Here is a 19,900-nt window from a genome sequence, read left to right as displayed (position 1 = left end):
CCCCTGCTCACTCTGACAATGTGAAGGAACCAGTGTAAGGACTAAAGCACAGACCAGGAGTTGACTGACAGCCAACATCACAACCACCTCCATCCTACAACCTCGACGAGCTTGGAAGTGAATTCTTCCCCAGCGTTTCAGGTAAGAGTCCACACCCTGGCAAATACCTTTGTTTCGGTCCTGCTGGGACCTAAGCAGAGAGCCCAATGGAATCCACTTGAAGTTCTAACCTATAGCATTTTGAGGTAACAAATGGTTATTTTAAGGCCCAAATGTGTTATGTAGCAACAAAACACTATTCACTTATGAGGCAATCCAAATGATCAACATAAAAACATATCTAGAGTTATAGTAGCCAAGAAAGTGGAAATCAAAATAACACAGAAATCACTATACCCACCAGGCTTAAGGTTTTTCTTTTTCTTTTTTTTTTTTTTTTTAATGTTATGGCATCTATTGCCAGTAGGTATAAAGGGAAGAGTGTTTTTACACATTTACTGATAGAAACATAAATTGTTCTAGTCTTTTTAGGAAACAATCTGTCAACATGTATTAAAATTTTTAAATACACATATACCCAAATCCAGCATTCTACTCCAGGGAATCTACTCTGCAGAAGTAAAACCATCAAAATCATATATATGCACAAATGCTTATTATAATAGTAAAAAAAACTAGTAACAAAGGAAATACCTATTAATGTGGAAGAGGTTTGATAAATCATGGTATGTAATCACCGTAGAGTAATATACAACCATTAAAAAGAACAAAATAAGGCTATAAGACTTTGAAGAACTTCCATCATAGATTGTTGAAGAAGAAATGTGAGACTCAGAGAATAATTCTATTTATTAATAGCAAATGGCCCATTAAAGTCTTTTCATTTTACTTATATAAGATTGTGTAAATGTGCTAAGAAATTGAAAAGTAACATATATGTATAGACATATAAGGTGCTCATGACACACATTCAATTAAAAAAAAAACAAACTATAGAGTAATATGTAGAATAAGACAGATAAAACCCTTAAGGTAATATTTATGTATACATATTTGTATGAACAATTAGAAAGGGACATATTAGGGAGGAATGAAGGAGTAAAGTGGGAGAGATGGTTTATTTTGTTGTTACAAGTCTTTATTGCTTTTTGTGGTTTTTAAATTAACTTCATTAATTTAAATTGTTTTACTCTTTTCATTTGTAACACCCCCCACCACCACCACCTTCTTTGGCAGTACTGGCAATTGAACTTGGGAGTACTCTGAGTTACATCCCCACCCCTTTTTTATTTTTGAGACAAGGTCTTGCTAAGTTGTGGAGACTGGCCTCAAACTTGCAATCCTCCTGGCTCGGCCTCTTGAGTAGCTGGGAGCACCACTGCATTGGCTGTATCACTCTCTTATCAGAGAAACACCAAATCAAATTTATTTTTTTCTCAGTACTTCTTATTAAGATTCCATACATTTTACTTACCATTTCTCCCCATGGGCTTTTCAGGTACATTAGGTGAAGGCTTTTGTCTGTTCACAACTGACTACCAGCCCATAGAATTGTCTGGTGCACAGCAGACACTCAAATATAGGGGGACCAGGGAAGGAAGGGATGCCATTAACAGGGTTGAGTGATACTTCCGTCTCTCCTCCATGCTCTGTTCAGTTCCCAGATGGGCGGCACTGGAAGAGTGCAACAGAGAATGTTGCCTTGGGCATTCTGCTGCACCTGCATATGAGGCCCAAATTCCTTCCCAATCAGGCATCTGTAGGATCACATCCACAGACCTAAATGCATGTGAGCATTACCTAGGGACCGGCAGAGATTATTTTTCTCTGTTTTTGATGATTAGGATAGAGGGCTCTCCAGTTCCTCACTAACGAATATTTGAGTTCTTTCTACGTGGTAAGGCAAAGGCAAAGGGCTAAGAGAGAACAGAAGAAAAACAAACATGGTCCCTGCCTAAAGGAGATTCTAAAGACAGAAGCAAACAATTGTCAACATTTTATTTTGTTAGGTGACAAATGAGCAGTACTGAATGTACAAAATCTGGGTTGAGGATGGAGGAGAGTCAAGATATTCAGTAAAATACTCATTACCTGTGCCCCATGCCTAGGGAAAAAAAATCCAAAAGATTTTGAATAATACATAAAATAAACATATATTCCCTGTCAACCTTTTTACTCTCAAAATAATTTCTAAACATCACACAAAATTGTATTCATCAGGAGAAGCAAGCTGTTTGTCAACTGCATACATTGAAGGCACAAAATCGCCTGGATCTATAATTGAGTTCAAAAGTAAAATCATTTTTGCCTTCAGAATGCCATGATGTCTTTACAGATAAAGAGGTCTGTTTGTAAACTTGGGGGAAAAAAAACAAACTGTAATCAGTACGGGTGTATTACTAAGTAATCTACAGAAATAAAGGAATTCCTTGTCTTGCTTGTTTAAAAGACTGATCTTGGGAGTACACGTGTCTCTTCAACATGATGATTACATTTCCTTCAGTTATATAACACCCAGTGGTAGGTTTGCTAATCATATAGTAGTTGTTTTAGTTTTCTGAGGAACTTCCATAATCTTTTCCATAATGGCTGCACTAATTTACAATCCCAACAGTATATGAGAGTTTCTCTTTCTCCACATTTTGACCAGCACAATGGGATACTATTCAACCATTAAAAAAAAAAAAAAAAAAAAAAGGCATGAAATCCTGTTATTTGCAACAGCATAGAGGGACCCGGAGATCATTAAGTTAAGCTCGGCACAGAAAGACAAACACTGCATGATCTCATTCATGTGGACTCTAAAAAAGTTGAATTCACAGAGGTTGAGAGTAGAACAGTATACCAGACCTGGGGAGAGAAGGGGCGAGGTGAGGAGAAGTTACCAACAGGTCACTGTTAGATTTACGCAGGAGGCTCAGGTCTGGTGTTCTATGGCACAGCAGAGTGAATATGAGCAACAAAGATGCACTCTCTCTAAACAGAAGAGAGGATTTGGAATGTATTCACCATAAAGAAATAAGTTTAAAGTGGTAGATATGCTAATCATTACCCAATATATATGTGAACTAAAACATCACATCATACTTCATAAACATGTACAAATATTATGTGTATAATTTTTTTTAAATAAAAAGGTGGTTTTTTGGAGGGAGAGCTATACTGGGTGTCAAACCTATGGGTGCTCTACCTCTGAGCTACATCCTTGACCCTTTTTAAACTTTTATTTTTGAGACTGGTCTAAGTTGCCCAGGCTGCCCTCAAACTTGGAATCCTCTGGCCTCAGTCTTCCAAGTTGCTGTGATTATAGGCATGCACCATTACACCTAACTACAAATATTATATGCCAATTATTTTAAAAGGTATGAAAGAAAGTCTGAATATTTTAGATTCAGAAGAAAGCCGTATTTCTTCTGAGATAAACAAAGAATCCAAGCAAGCACTATTTTACTGAGAAAGTTTCCACTAACATGAATTTAAATGCTGCTTTAGCTTAATCTGTGTACTTTCAAAACAGTAATTGGCAGAACCTAACCTTTATGTTGTTGAGGACAATGCTATTAAAATTTTTCATGCTATTACAATAAATGGCATAAGCTTAATGTTCCATTCATTTTATTTATCAAATGTACAAGGCTCCACTTTACCTGCAAGTTAACACACAAAGACACTGGTTTATTTTTGATTGGCCGGGGTTGTTTTTGGTGGTACTGGGGATAGCACCCGTAGGCACTCTACCACTGAACTACATTCCCCACCCTTTTTAATTTTTTGAGATAGGGTCTCTCTAAGTTGCTGAGGCTGGCCTCAAATTTGAGGTTCTCCTGCTTCAGCCTCTCAAGTAGCTGGGATTACACTGCACACAGCACAAAAACATCAGTTTTCCAATCAGCAAAATATGCAAAATTTACCACCCACACATTCTTCCACAGCAGTTGAGTACTGGGCTTTGGGGTGGGGGAATTCACAAACAACTGTCAAAAGACATGTGAGACTACTGAATTTTCCTTATTCCAAAATATGCACCAGGTAAAATTATTCTATCAAAAGTATACTCTGTGTGGAAAAAGCCATAAGCAGATTTGTAAAATGCTTTTAAAAGCATGATTAAAACCACTCGAAGCAGTTTGCTCTCTAAAAATGATTCTCTCCCCCCACTCTCCTCCCCTAGATCTGGGTATGGAACTCAAGCACTCTACCACTGAGCAATATCCCAAGACTTTTTTTTTGAGACAGGGACTTGCTAAGTTGCCCAAGGTTGGCCCCGAACTTGTGATCTACCAGGTGGAGTAGGTGGGATTACATGTGTGCGCCACCATGCCTGGTAATTTTTTTTCCCTGAGATTATTACATTTCTTACATATCTGGTTTTCATTCTGACATATGAAGATGACACAACATACCTGGTTTATGTTAATCTTACTCCCTAAAGTAAAAACTAAGCTGCCTGACACTTTATTAGGGAACTCTAAGATACTTTGTCTTTAATGGATAAAGAAACTGTCGTGTGTGTGTATATATATATACACAATGAAATATTATTCAGTCATAAAAATGAATAAAATTATGGCATTTGCAGGTAAATGGATGGAGTTGGAGAATATCATGCTAAGTGAGATAAGCCAATCCCAAAAAACCAAAGACCGAATGTTTTCTCTGATAAGTTGATGATGATACATAATGGGGGAGGGGGGGGTAAAGGAAGAATGGAGCTGCTCACTTTTTGAGGTCAAAGTGATCATCTTTCCAGACCACTGAAGGAGAAATACAAGACAATGTGGCCCAGTACATAGAGCTAGCTGCTTTTTCATCTTGGTGCAATACTTATTTCCACTCTCACCCAAGTTATTTAGCACCCAGAAGAAACTGTTTCTGATAAAATGACTTTTGCTCTAAAAGAAGTTAACTTTGTTTACGTATGAAAAAACAGCCTCAGTCCCAATTCCACAGGAGTAACTGAAAGCCAGTATAATTTAACATTTCAGTCCATCATATAAAACCCATAAGTTTATTTCTACAACTCATGGTTAATGTAAAAGATTGCTTTCCATGCAATTTTCTTAAAGTTTTCAGTTTTGGGATTCTCATTTGTGAGTGAGTTTTCCTACCACTATCCTTAATTTGATGATTCTATTCCCTATCTTTGGTTTGATGTTATAAATTGGGAACCTGGTACATATACTGGATCTTATGAGGGCATAAAAAATCATGGCACATAATAATACTAATTCTAGTACTCCAAGTGCTATTTCACGTGCCTCACTGTGGGATCTTCTTTACATCACTAGGCTAATTAGCTTCATAAAGAAATACACAGGAAAACTCAAAGTGGAGTTAGCATCTAAACAGTCTCTCCCATGTAAGGTGGGTGGCTAATCACTAAGGACAAGATCATTTTCCATGAAATGGCAGGATATTGCAGATTCTGCTCTCAATTAACCTAATCCTTCTTCAAGTTTGAAGCCACCATTTTTAGTCTAATGTCAATTAGGACTAAGGGTGAGCAGAGTTTTGTAGAATCTAAGTGATACTTAAAGTGAGTCATTTTCTCTTTGGCACATTATGGATTCTGTTTGGTTTTGCAAATACAAAGAATGTACAAAATTAAAATTTCTAATCCAAAAGGCTGGAGGTGTAGCTCAGTGGTAGAGTGCTTGCCTACGTACAAGGCCCTGAATTAAACCCCCAATGCCAAAAAAAAAAAAAAAAGAAAGAAAAAAAAAAAGAAAAAATTCTGTTCCAGAAAATATGGATTCCAATTTTTGGAATCTGAGAGCTCTATGTCAGTGTTCTTTATACAAAATTGAATATCCTTGTCATTGGAACTGAAAGTTAATAAGTGGAATGATGCTTTGTGATTGTTGGGTTTGTATCAAAGGGTACGTCAGACTTTCAGATGTCTCTGGGGGTACGTTAAGTGCCAGGACAATGCTGAGACCCCTCAAAAACTCAGTGGTCTTGTCAAACTCAAGAAAGGTCAGACTTCTACTCTAACCCTAGGCTGACTCCAAAGGGGTTCATCTGTCAATTCATGAATAACTTTGAACCCTTTTGACTATCTGAGTTAGATTATTTCAAAATTACTCCAGCAAATCATGTCTCGGTTCTTATTAAAAGGACGTTTCTAATACTACTGAAAAATGTGTGTACATACTGAAGGATATAATACTTGCCACTACAAGAGCATGCAGAACCCAAAGAAGAGGAGGTAGTTTCAAGGACATCAGAAGAGGTACCCTTTGGATCCCATATTGTATTGTGGTTCCAGACTACAACAAAGACAATGTGAGTTCTAGGCAAGCAAAGCCCTTGAATAGTAATGATCTGAAGGGGCAGAGGGTATGGAAGGCTTAATTGTTAGGAAGTCAAGCCAAAAAAAAAAATTATAAGTGAGTATAAAAAATTATTGAACACTTGAAAAATATAGAACCTATTTGTTAAATATAGTTGTATCCCTCAAAGTATCACTGATCCAATCTTATGAGATACTTTGTCTTTCCAAAGGCCCAAATTCTCTATAATGATACATTTCTCCATCTTTCTTACAATCAATAATTAAAACTGTTTTATTACTTTGAATTCATATTTGCCCTTTGGTTTCTCTGCACCCTTCTAATACCCCTCCAATAAAAATGCCAAATTAGATTGTATTAATTGATTGACTGCAAAGTCACAGCTAGATTTCAAAACTGACAAACATTCCAATTCATGAGACACCTATAGCACATTATCTATATTTGTACACTTTATTTAAAAACATAATACACTTAGAGCCACCAAAAATGGATATCATCATTAGCTTATCCATACCCTGAATTTACAAAAGAAATTTCTTATACCACAAAAATTAGCATTTGGATTAATTTACATTAATCGATACTTTAACTGAAATTTAAAATACCTTAAGATCAAACAATCAGGCCCAGGGCTCACCAGTTGGGGGCTTAGGTGTGGAGAGCAAGGGTTATTTAGGAAACTGAACTGATGATACCCTGAGATCAGCTCTAGTAAACTTAAGTTGAGAAGACAAAATAACCAGTAGACTGAGTATTACAAAGAAGTGGTTCCTCCTAAAAAACAGGAATTAGATTATATAGTTGGAATGGGTATGGGAATACCTCCTAATCTGCATTGAAAAAAGTGTGTGTGGAGAAAGGGAGTTGTATTTGTTTTCTCACAAGAAGCTAACATCAGCCAAACAATGAGGAGAAAGCAGGGAAGGGAGTATGTGGTAGACCAAAGACTTTCTGATGCTGATAATACCAAATTTAGCAGCTCTCTACAAGTCAATTAAAATACCATTCTCTGAGACACTTTCAAAGAGAGCTAACACTCAACAGGGGGAAAAATCATTCTACATTAACAAGGCACTCACTGGTTCACAGCCTGTTAAAAAAATGCAGGCAGACATTAATCTAAATTAAAAAGAACCTTCTAATTTGTATCAGAGGGATGACAAGTTTGTGGTCCCAGTTAAATCAAATCTAAAGCTTGATTAGCAAAGATCCAGAAAATTCCAACCCCTATGCACCACCTCAGGAATACTGCTAAAATAAATGAGTGGAATCTAGGGGTCTCTTTTGGTCTAACATTTGCTTTTTATAGATTATAAAAATAAAAGTGATGTTATGGATCTATTAAAAATTTGTCAACATGGAATTCCTTGCAGTGATATGGAGATTCAGTTGGATGACAAATATGGCCTATTAAAAAGTTTTTAGTGGCAAAATAATGTACCATTCTTTGTTTTTAAATACAGATATGTTAGTTTCTGGACCTGCCCCTAAAACAGATTTTAGGAATTAGTACATTTCACAAAAATATACATATTTCAGTCAGTAACTACTTTTGTACAACCAGAATCCCAGTGTCAAACACTCAAAGTACTGCAATTACATAAATAAACAAGTAACATAGTAGTTGGAGGCAACTTCTGAGTTAATAAAATGAAGGATTATGTACTTAATAATTTGGAAACAGCTTTCAAAGAATAAAGGAAGCTAAATAAAATTACATTTAGAACTCTCTTTTCATGTAAATTCAATAACAATTTGTCTTTTGGTTGAAAACATCAGACAGACCATACACCAACCAGGGAGAACCTCCATTCACTCACAACACTGATGGTTAATTTTAAGCCATTCTTTCAAAGGAAAACTAAGAGTAATTCTAAGTCTTTCAATCTGATTTGTGACAATACAACTTAAATGATAAAGCCTGAGAAAAGCACCAACATGATTTTTAAATTGCATCTAACCATCATTTCAGATGTCATAAAAATTTGCTTTAGTTAAAATGGCAGCAACAACGAGGTAGATATGAGAGATGCCATTTAAATTCTTTAAGACTATTCTCAGGTAGAGATTTAACTAGTTCAGGTGTTTAAAAATATTTTTTACTAGTTGAATCTTCATCACTTAAGAATTTCATGACATGCTTTTATGTAAGGGAAATATATGAAGTACTAAAATGCCAACCTTTAAAAAATTATAATGTTAATGAGATCCCATAATTTTGGTGAACCAAAAATTTCTCTTTTACCTGAACTTGACTATAAAGAGTAGCTATTGATTCTCTACTGAAATTTCTAGGAATTCACATTCATAATTCTTGGAAAGTACATATGGTGCTCAGAAGAGCACAAAGACAGCGCATGAAATGTCCCCTGAAGTCCTAGAGGTTGAGCATTACATTAAAAAGACACTGATGGTCACAAATCAGGACCTTCACAGATTGGCAAACACACACACACTCTCTCTCACTGTCCCCCACCCCCACCCCCTTACACAAATTCAATCTTCATCCTCACTGTAAGGCTGCATTTGTATATATATATATATTTTAAAGGCACCTCTCATTTTCTAACTATTGCCTTCTTGATGATTTATATTTTGTTAAAAAGCCTGAATGTTCAATGGAAATAGTTCAGTACTGAGAATGGAATATTTTTCAATTCACATTTGAATAGCCAGGTTTTCTTACATTCAGATTTTAATAAACTAGAATGACAGTCTTTAAAACAAGCATGCTAGCCTATAATGAATATAGAATATACAGTAATTTAAACATTTAGAACTATATATTATACTGCAAAAGAAAACAGCACAACACTCATCATAATCTGCTGTTACACTACCTTCAAAAATGAAAATACAAAACAGTAAAATGCACCTATGGTTTATATTTATATATATATAGTCTATATATTATATATATTCACACAATATATATAATATATATTTATAAAATATACATACATTTTAGATATTTTCAAATAAATTTTCATCATTATCTCCAAAACAAATGTATAGCAAGAATACTGAAGGAATGAAAGTCAGATAAACAAAAAATTTTTCACAAAGTTCATTATCAGTAATGCAGATCAATTTCCCCCTTTTAGTTATAACTAAAATGATTATAAAAGCTAAATACTTTGCATAACTAATTATCTGTTTAATGGCAAAAATTGCTAAACTTGTTCAATAGAAAAATACTGAAGGTTATTATATCACTTATGTTAAATATTTGTCTATAGTTTGAGCAGCAAATGAGCTCCAAGTGACAGGTGAGTTTTGAAAAGGGTACTGCAAGCTCCCAAAGATGTATCCACAGCATATGAAAATAAGGCAGGGAACCACACCACCTGCTGATTTTCATACTATTCCAATACATTTCATCCAAAATATTTACAAATCAAGCATTATGAAAGCATTTCAATGACTGAATCTTGAATTTGTTCATTTTGTAAACTTCTATTGAATTTTCAATAGGCTGGGGGAAAAGTCAAATACATGCATATGCTACCACCTCATTGGAAGACAGCTTAGGCTCATTTCTAAGCTGAGATCTTACAACGCTAATATAAGAATCTCTTTGTGCAGTATCTAATGGCACAGGACTGGCTTCCTAGGAACTTCCAGGAGATCCATTATTTGCATTACAATTTGCATATCTCATGGTTATTTTTCACTAATAGAAAAACTTCAACCATGAGGCATAAAATGAACAAAAGAAGTGTCTTGGTTTTCAGAATTTCAGTGAAACAAGTAAAGCAGGCACTCAAGACCTTGGAAGATAATTAAAGCAATAAGTGTTAGAACAATAGCTTTGTGGTCATCGATCATAAATATACCAAGTAAGGGCACCTGGCTGGAATTTTCCAGTATTCTACAAATGTTAAGTTAGCAACATCCTTTCTTCACTTTGTGAACGATGGAATTTACTAAACACAATGTGACATTCTATATCTGCATGGAAAGATAAGCATTCATCTGGTAGCTTATTTCTAGATCAATTCACTTGATTATACAAAGAAGTCTCTTAAGCCTTCAAGTTAACCAAAGCACAAAGATGAAAAAGAAGCTGTATTAAAATATGATAGCATGTCTATATAACAATCAGGCAAATAGCACAGGTCTTAGAACTTTAATGAAAATTTGCCTGTATATACAAAATTCTAAATGCAGATAAGCAGAAATTTTTTTAAGATACTGTCAATTATTGTCCACGTTGCCACAAGGTTTCTGCTTCAAGAAATGTACACATCAGAATATTGCTATGACAATGAACTACATGGGGATAGAAATGTAGGAATTATTATTATTATTATTATTATTATTATTTTGGTAGTGAGGATTAAACCCAGGGGCACTTAACCACTGAGCGATATACCCAGCCCTTTTTAAATTTTAAGACAGTGTCTCACTAAATTGCTGAGGCTGGCCTTGAACTTGGGATTCTCCTGCCTTAATCTCCCAAACTGCTGGGATTATAGGCAAGCATGATGGTGCCTCGCTGAAATGTAGGAATTATTTGGTTAGATATTAATAATTTATTTTACTATCTGGATTGATCTCTGTCATTTGGGGCAAATAAGAAGAAAGTATGAAGAGCATGACAAGTTTAAGGAAAGAATCTGCATGATAGGGCACTCATTCTAGATAGTAAGGTAGTGGGAATCTCAAAAGTTGACCACATGTGGGTCACAGGTAAAGTGGGCTCAGGGAAACCCAGCCTCTTAGAACCTGGTTTTCCCAAAGAACAATATTGATTCACTGAGCATTAAAATGTGCTTTCCAATTAAATAATGGGGGAAGGGCAGGGAGAGGGAAACTTTTTGCCAACATAAGGCATAAAATCTTCCACTCAGATTTCCAAGAGGTTCTTCTTCTCAGGGATACTAGAAGAGGAATAGTGGGGTACACTTGCTTTATTTAACTGCTACAAAAGCAGCTGCCTGAGGTTAACCATATTCTTTGGACTATTAAAACATAATAATTATGAACTATTTTTGGTAGGTGTCAGCATGAATGTGAGAGACAAAAAAGAGCAGAGATCATCTGAAGCATGGTTATGTGGCTACTGACAAATGAGTACTAGCAAATAACTTCAGTCTTATTCAATCACTGGAAGATTTCATCAATATGAGATAATTATTCCGGCACTATTAAATATCACATGAATAAGGTGAATTTTAAAATAGAAATTATTACACAGCTATGCCCTATTTGCCCTTAAAAATAACAGAATCTCAAACCTGAATAAGTTAATCCTTTAGTAAAAGCAGACTCAACTATTCTTTACAATGGTGAGTGCTTGACAGCTAAACTTTACAATGGTACCAAATCTACTTTCAAAACTGTAATACAATATAGAAATCTGCTTGCAAAGTAAATATTTTTTTAGCATTTCTGAATAATAATATATTTAACATATTATTGCATCTTTTCCTGCTAATAGGTAAAATGCTTTACCACGTGTTATGCAAGGAGCTGAAGGAGAGCTAAATTAAAAATTCATTTTAACACTGCCTGGTCATTATACACAACAGGGTTAGCACAGCAGATATAGTAAAGATTAATGTTTTGATTACCTAATGTGTTTAATAAGATTTCTCAGGGGAGAAATAGGTCCAAGTTTCCATTCTTCTATTCCTTCCCAGTCATCCAGCTTTTAATTATCCCTTACAGCATGCCCTGTTTATTCAACAGGGACAAGCTAAACCTGTCTTCACTCAGGCCTGCCTAGCGAATTAGAACAACTTCAGAAATAAAAGCGCCTCTTTGGGGGAAATTTTGAAATAGTTTTCAGGCTTAAAGATTCAGCTGAGCTTGCAGCAACCTGAACAAACCTTAATTTTAGAAAACAGTATACGAATTGCAAAACTATAACAAATGTTCTCTGTGCTCCTTCAGCAGAATAAAAGGGCAGGATGAGTTGATTCTTGCCCTGGTCTTCTGTATGTATCTTTTTTTGTGCAGTTATTATTTATAAAGAGCTAGAAGGTGAAGATGATGCATGGTGTCATACAAAGACCTTAGCCAGGGCATCAGCTCCAGCACTGGCTATATAGCATTTGGATGGGTGGAAAGCTACATCATGAATGGATTCTTCAAATTTTTTCCGATGAGCCGTGAACTCTTGTATACATGTCTTACTTTCTAGATTCCATAAACGTATTGAACAGTCATGACCTATACCAAAGGAAAAAATTGAAAGGAACAATTATATTAACATGAAAATGATAAGAACAAATAAATAAACCATATTTGATGTACTTACTGCCAGACATCAAGTACAGGCCATTAGGATCAACTGCTAAACTTGTAACAGCTTCTAGGTGGGCTACCATTGAGTGGATCAGTTTGCCTTTGGAAAAAAAGAGATGGTTACTCTTTATAAATGATTTTTCTCATCTTTCACATATGCCAGCTATCATGTTACTGATTCCTCCAGCTATCCTTCTCGTATGAACAACTTTTTCCATCAGCTAAAACATATTACCTTCCTCCCTCTAATCATAATTATAATGTGGAGGGAAAAAAAAGAAGTTCAAATTTTAGATTCTATTTTTGTCTTTTAAACCACAAAAGGGAACTCATTAATTTCTATGTGTTCATTAATTAGAACACAGACATTATTAATCACTTATTTGCATCCTTTAGCTACAGACAAATTATATGGGCTTATGGGAACAGATAGTTTAAATTCATAAAGAGAAAAATGGAACTGAGACAAAGAAACCAAAAGAAAACATGTCCATAATTTTAGTGGAAACATCATACAGGAAAGAATTAAGAACAGTAAATTACTCATCACCAGCCACTAAACACAGTCAGTAGAAGTCACCATGTTAGCAAGGTCAAGAGCAAATAGGGAAATATCTCTGCTAATAAACAGAACTTTCCTCCAAGCACATCTCTTCATGAATTTCCTTTAGACTGGTGAAAGGTAATCCAGTAAAAACTGGGAAAGCCTCATGCCCCAATTCAAATTAATCAGGACTCAAATTTTATTATAACACAGAAAAGATCAGTTCATGGAAAAATAATTAAAACAAACAAATGATGTGTGGGTTTTCCATTAGTAACACTGAATAGTGCTATCCAATATCTTAGTAACTGAATACTGAACAAAACTGTTCAATAACTGAACAATTTTAAATACAATAATCATATACCTTTGAAAAAAGGCATGCTTATACGTTTCCCTCAGCTATTGCAACGTATCACAGCAACAGATGATCTTAACTGATATTTGACTGAATTTTTTTTTTATTATGTTCTTAGTGATCACCCTGGCTCTAGGTCTTAAATATACCATTAACTCACTGTTAAACAAGTCAGTGTGATTCTGAATTGCATATTATAGCCTGGTCTTAGTGCATCTAAATGGAATGAACAGAAATTGAACCAGGAGAGCATTTGTTGGAGTGCCTATTCCCTAACTATGAAGCCATCAAGAAAAGTCTCAATTAGCTTATTTTTAGTAGAGATATTGTTCATGAGAATTCTTACCTGTATTGTTATCATAGAATTTGATATGCCTGTCTTCATGAGCAGTGATGCTGATTGGAAGAGTGGGATGACTGATGACTCTATTTATTTGGCAGGAAGAGTTGGCTGCTAAAAAGGAAGAAGAGTAACACAAATTAGTCAAGATGTAAGGGAGAACTGAATATTCACTGAAGAAGCTGAAAAAGAAAATAATGTGACTTTAGTTTTAAAGTTTTTAGTTCACTTATTCTCTAACTATTTCCATCATTTCAGTGTTAAGAAAGAGAATTGCTTGAGCTACACTTTACCGACATATCCAGAGGCACCTAAGAATTAGAATTTCCTTTTCCACTATGTGATATCTATGGGTGCCACCTAAGGCTTAGCCTGAAGTTACTGATGCTTCTCATTCTACAATGTTCTGTTGATATTTCTGCTACTTTAAACTAAAGTTTCATCATCACTTGCATGTAGATGATCCTCAAATTTAAATTGCATTCTTTTTATATACAAAGTTCTTTATCACACAGTTGTCGTCTAAAGATAAACATGACAAAGACAGCTTCTTAACCTTTGAATCTTCTCTTCTTGAGTTGTCTTCATCATCATAGGAATGGTCATAATTTGACAAAGTATGGCCCATACCAGGTGAAATTTTGAAATAGTCAGCATCCTAACAATGCTTTTTGTGCACTATTTAAGAGTTTTCAAAGAGATTTCAATTATATGCACAATGAGACAGGCAGATCATACATTAGGCCCATATCAGTAAATGCACCAAGATTCAGAATGAACTGTAACTATCCCTACACATCAAGTGACAAAATCAGAACTACTCTAAAGTCTAACACTATTCCAATCATACAAATCAGGCAACTGCCAAAACTGGTTCCTGAGCAATCCGAAGTCTTTTATCAAAGGGGAAAAGATAACTAGGAAGAACTTAAGTTAAATTAGTGTTTTTATTAGTGTTTTTTGGTAAAGAAAAAAGAAAAGTCAACATATAGGTACCAGAAATTTAAGTTATGTCAGTATCATTATATAACCATCCAGGGAAAGGAAGGAGGCATCCTTATATAAAACATTATTGGGACAATTGGCAAAATTTGAATATGAACTATAACTCAGAATATAACAGTATTCTATCAATGTTAAATTTCCCAATTTTGATTACTGTAATGTTCTGTGTCAGAGAATGCCCATGTTCTCAGCACCCATTCATGTTAAAAACACTAGAGAAGCTAGGGATGTAAGGAACTTACCTTAACATTATAAAGGCTACTTATGACAGACCCAACACCAATATCATACTGAATGGAGAAAAACTAAAAGCACTTCCTCTAAAATCAGGAACAAGAGAAAGTGGTCCACAAACTAAGCTGTCCACTCTCACCACTCCTACTCAATATATTCCTTGAAACATTAGCCAGACATCAGGGAAGAAAAGGAAATCAAAGGGATACAAATGAGAAAAAAAGAAATCAAACTATTTGTTTGCTGATGACATGATTCTATATCTGGAAGACCAAAAAAAACTCCACTGGAAGACTTCTATAGCTTCTAAATGAGTTTAGCAAAGTAGCAGGATACAAGATCAACACCCATAAATCAACAGTTTTGCTATATTCCAACAGCTGAGAAAGAAATTAGGAAAACCATCCCATTCACAATAACCTTAAAAAAAATACTTGGGAATTAATCTACCCAAGGAGGCAAAAGAGCTCTTTAATGAAAATTACAGAGCCCCAAAGAAAGAAATTGAAGAAGACCTTAGAAAATGGAAAGACACCCCATATTCTTGAACAGGCAGAATATTATCAAAATGGCTATACTACTACCAAAAGCAATACACAGATTCAATGCAATCCCCACCAAAATATCATTGATGTTCTTCAGAGAATTAGAACAAACAATTCTTAAATTCATCTAGAAGAACAAGAGACCAAGAATAGTAAAAGTAATACTAAGCAAGAAAAGCGAAGCAGGAGGCATCACAATACCTGATCTGAAAACATACTACAGAGCTGTCATAACAAACATAGCATGACACTGGCATCAAAACTGACATGAAGACCAATGGAACAGAATAAAGACACAGAGACAAATCCACATACCTATTGCTATCTGATATTTGACAAAGGTGCCAAAAACATTTTACAGAAAAGACAGCCTTTTTAACAAATGGGAGTAGGAAAACTGGATAACTATCTGTAGAAAAATGAAACTAAGACCCCTACACCTCTCAACCTGCACAAAACTGAAATTGAAATGGATCAAAGACTTCGGAATAGACAAGAAACCTTGCAATTGCGAGATGAAAACAAAGGGTCAAAAATCCATAATATAGTGGACTGGGACTATAGCTCAGTTGGTAGAGTGCTTGCCTCACATGCACAAGACCCTGGGTTCATTCCTCAGCACCACAAAAAAAAAAAAAAAATCCATAATATAGGTACTGATACTGACTTCCTTAACAAGATCCTCCAAAGCATTTAAAAAAAAAAAAAATCAATAAGCAGGATGACATCAAACTAAAAAGCTTCTGGCCAGTAAAGGAAATGATTAAGAGTATGAAGAGAGCCAGGCACAGTGGTGCACACTTGGGAGTCTGAGACAGGAGGATCTAGTTCAAAGCCAGCCTCAGCAGTGGTAAGGCACTAAGCAATTGAGTGAAACTCTGTCTCTAAATAATACACAAAATAGGACTGGGGACGTGGCTAAGTGGTCAAGTGCCCCTGTGTTCAATTATTGGTACTCCCCTGCACCCCCAGTCAAAAAAGAGAGTGTGAAGACAAAGTCTGCAAAATAGGAGAAAATCCTGGCCCGCTTCTTCTCTGATAGGCAATAAATAATTCAAAAAATTTAACACCAAAAAAATAACAACCGAATCAATAAATGGGCAAAAGTATTAAACAAAAACTTCTCCAAAGAAACACAAATGGGCAACAAATACATGAAAAAAATGTTCAAAATCTCTAGCAGTCAGGGATATGCAAATCAAAACTACACTAAGACTTCATCTTACTCCAGTCAGAAGGGAAATGATCAAGAATACAAATGATAATAAAAGCTGGCGAGATTGTGGGGGGAAAGGTACCCTTGTACATTGTTGGTGGGACTGCAGACTAGCACAACCATTCTGGAAAACAGTATAGAGATTCCTCAAAAATCTAGGGACACAACCATCATTTAACCCAGATATCCCACTCCTTGGTTTTTTCCCAAAAGATCTAAAATTGGCATACTGTATCAATGCAGCTACCCTCAATGTTTATAGCAGCACAACTCACAATAGATAAACTATGGAATCAACACAGGTACCCATCAATAGATGAATGAATTAAAAAATTGTAGTGTATATATACACACATGCACACGTACAATGTAGTTCAACTTAGCTATAAAAAAAGAATGAAATTATGGAATTTGCCAGTAAATGGATGGAAATGGAGAATAAAATGATAAGAGAAATAAGACAAACTCAGAAACCAAAAGGTCAATTTTTTTTCTCCTATGTGGAAACTAGAGTTAAATAAAGGAAAGGGGGAGGAAAGGATAGGATATCATAAAGGGAAGATCAATAATGTAGAAAAAAGGAGAATGAGAGGCAGAGTAGAAGGATAGGTAAGGGGAGGCAATGCAGAATGAATTCTTAAAAAATCATGTTATGTACACATATAAGTAATATATACCACAAGGAATTTCACCTTTATGTATAAGAAAAAGAAACAAATATAAACAATGAGCAAAAGGAAGTCTAGTATAGAATAGAGGAAGAATGGGGGAGGAGGGGAGAGAGGGTGGGAGAGAAAAGGGGGAGGGAATGGAGGATCATGAACTGAAATTAAATTCCATGCTTTACTGTGAGTTATTCGTGATGATCCATCAATACAAACTATAAAGCTCTATATAAAAATACATATATAAAATCATTTCAAAATAGAGTTAAAAAATGAAAATCCTGAACAGGTACTGTAAATTTATGTTCACATAATAGAAAATAAAGCTAAAAAATTGTCTAATCTTACTGAATTTTCATTTAGCTTCTAGAAATATCTTAAATGAAGATGGATAGTGTCAAATACAGACAAAAATGTCACTTGTCTACGTGGACTGTAAAGAGATGCTTAGTCTCAAATTCAGACTGTGGATAGTTTTCTTCCAGACACCATTGAGCAATTTTTTTTTTTTCTTTTTCTGGCACCAAGGATTGCATTCAGGGGTACTCAAGCACTGAGCTATATCCCCAGCCCTATTTTGTTATTTTATTGATAGGCAGGGTCTCACTCAATTGCTTAGTGCCTTGCCATTGTTGAGGCTAGTTTTGAACTTGAGATCCTCCTGCCTCAATCTCCTGAGCTGCTGGGATGACAGATGTGCACCACCCAGCCTGGTTCAAGAACTATTTTTAAGGTTTGGCAGGACAAAAACAATAACAAAAAAGAAATAATGCTCCAAATATTCATATTAAGCTTGCAAATTAGAAATGATTTACCTTTTTAGTGGGTTCACAAGTACCCGATTATCTACATGAACTACCTCTGACTTTATGGGTCTAATCACCCATTGACATTAATTAGAAGAAAGGTAATTTATTCTTATTCTAACAACAAACATCCTTCATCATTTTAAACTCTATATGAAATTTATTTTCACCTTGAAGCATATTTGGTTTTTACTTTATTTTTTTAAAGAGTATTAAATTCCCAAAGTAGAACAACATAATCAAGTATAAATAACAAAGAAATAGTCCAAAGAAAGGAATAAAAGATTAATTCAATGTGCTTTACACAACTCTAAAAGTACCAAAACTGGTAATTTAAGAAATGCCAGGACATGTTGTAAGTTTAAATAACTATCATTTATTCTAATAATATTGCTTTTGTTAAAAACATTCTCGGTGGGGATGGCTCAGTGATAGTTTGCCTGGCATGTGTGAGGCCCTGGGCTCAATCCTCAGCACTGCATATAAATAAATAAATAAAATTTTAAAAAAGATCCATTGACAACTAAAAAATATTTTTAAAAAAATTCTTGGCAGTCTTCTTCCAAAAATGTTTCCAGCACCAGGCAAAATGTCTTATGGTCACATCTCTTGGAGAAAAAAAAATGTGATTATCTTATTTACCAGACTTTAACAACTTGTAGCAGTCATTAAACATCAACATTTGTCCTTCAGGAAGTTTTTAAAAATTAGCTATAATCTCTGAAAATAATTTTAAAAAATGCTCACATCCTCCCTAATTTAATGTTGTTTTTTTTTTTAATTTTACTACTGTGCTTCAGATCACATATTTAAATATGACTTAAATTCACTTAAAGTCTGCGGGTGCAGCTGCACACAACTATAATCCCAACAAATCAGGAGGCTGAGGCAGAAGACTGCAAGTTTAAGGTCAGCCTCAGCAACTGAGCAAGACCCTGTCTCTAAAGAAAAAGAGGGCTGGGATGTAGCTCAGTAGTAGAGTGCCCCTAGAATCAATCCCTAGTATCTAAAATAAGCTAAAAATTAATTAATTAATACAGAGTCTGTAATTCTTGGTAAAAATAATTATTTTTCCAATTCCATAATCTAATTATTTATTCTCCAGTCTTTCTCTTTCACATCCAAATAGCTCAAAGCTATATTTAAGCCAACTTCTCCAAATAATTCTCATAGCCTATCAGAAGAAAACAAAGAATAACGGATTAGGAAGTGAAAACAACAACAACAAAAAAACCCAAAATGGAATGAAAGAAATTTTTTTGAAAGGGAGGTAGAAAGAAAAGTAAGTGCACATGAGCATACACACATACACATGTGTTTATATATGCATATGCAAGTGCACACACACTCAAGTAATTTTTAAAAAATATTCTTTAGCTGTAGATGGACATAATACATTTATTAATTTATCTTTATGTGATGCTGAGACTCAAACCTGGTGCCTCACACATGCTAGGCGAGCACTCTACCACTGAGTCACAACCCCAGCCCCTGGTGTAATTACTTTTAATGCTAGTTCTCAGATTAAAACAACAGTATACGTTGATGTCTTTTTCTTCATCAACTACAACTCTGCCTGGATTATAGCTAAAGATAGAAGCCAGGTGTAGTGCACACCTGTAATCCCAGTGGCTGGGGA

At 35.0% G+C, this 19,900-nt stretch overlaps 1 protein-coding gene across 3 annotated transcripts in view; it reads right to left on the bottom strand.

Annotated features, from left to right (window-relative positions):
• Nucleotides 1-6,720: 6,720 nt before the first annotated feature.
• The window catches only part of STRN (striatin), a 127,751-nt gene continuing 114,571 nt past the window's right edge, over nt 6,721-19,900 (bottom strand). For all 3 annotated transcript variants that reach the window (XM_079109594.1, XM_079109595.1, XM_079109596.1), the window contains 3 exons: nt 13,797-13,904; nt 12,562-12,648; nt 6,721-12,473 (listed from right to left, as the gene is read on the bottom strand). In XM_079109594.1, the coding sequence (XP_078965720.1) occupies nt 12,304-12,473; nt 12,562-12,648; nt 13,797-13,904 (365 nt within the window). In that variant the 3' untranslated portion in view covers nt 6,721-12,303. The remainder of the gene's footprint in view (nt 12,474-12,561; nt 12,649-13,796; nt 13,905-19,900) is intronic.

This window comes from Sciurus vulgaris (assembly GCF_902686455.1).
Source record: "Sciurus vulgaris genome assembly, chromosome: 14".
Taxonomy (NCBI): Eukaryota; Metazoa; Chordata; class Mammalia; order Rodentia; family Sciuridae; genus Sciurus; species Sciurus vulgaris.
The sequence above is the reverse complement of the archived record's forward strand: the minus strand, read 5'-3'. Positions and strand labels throughout refer to the sequence as shown.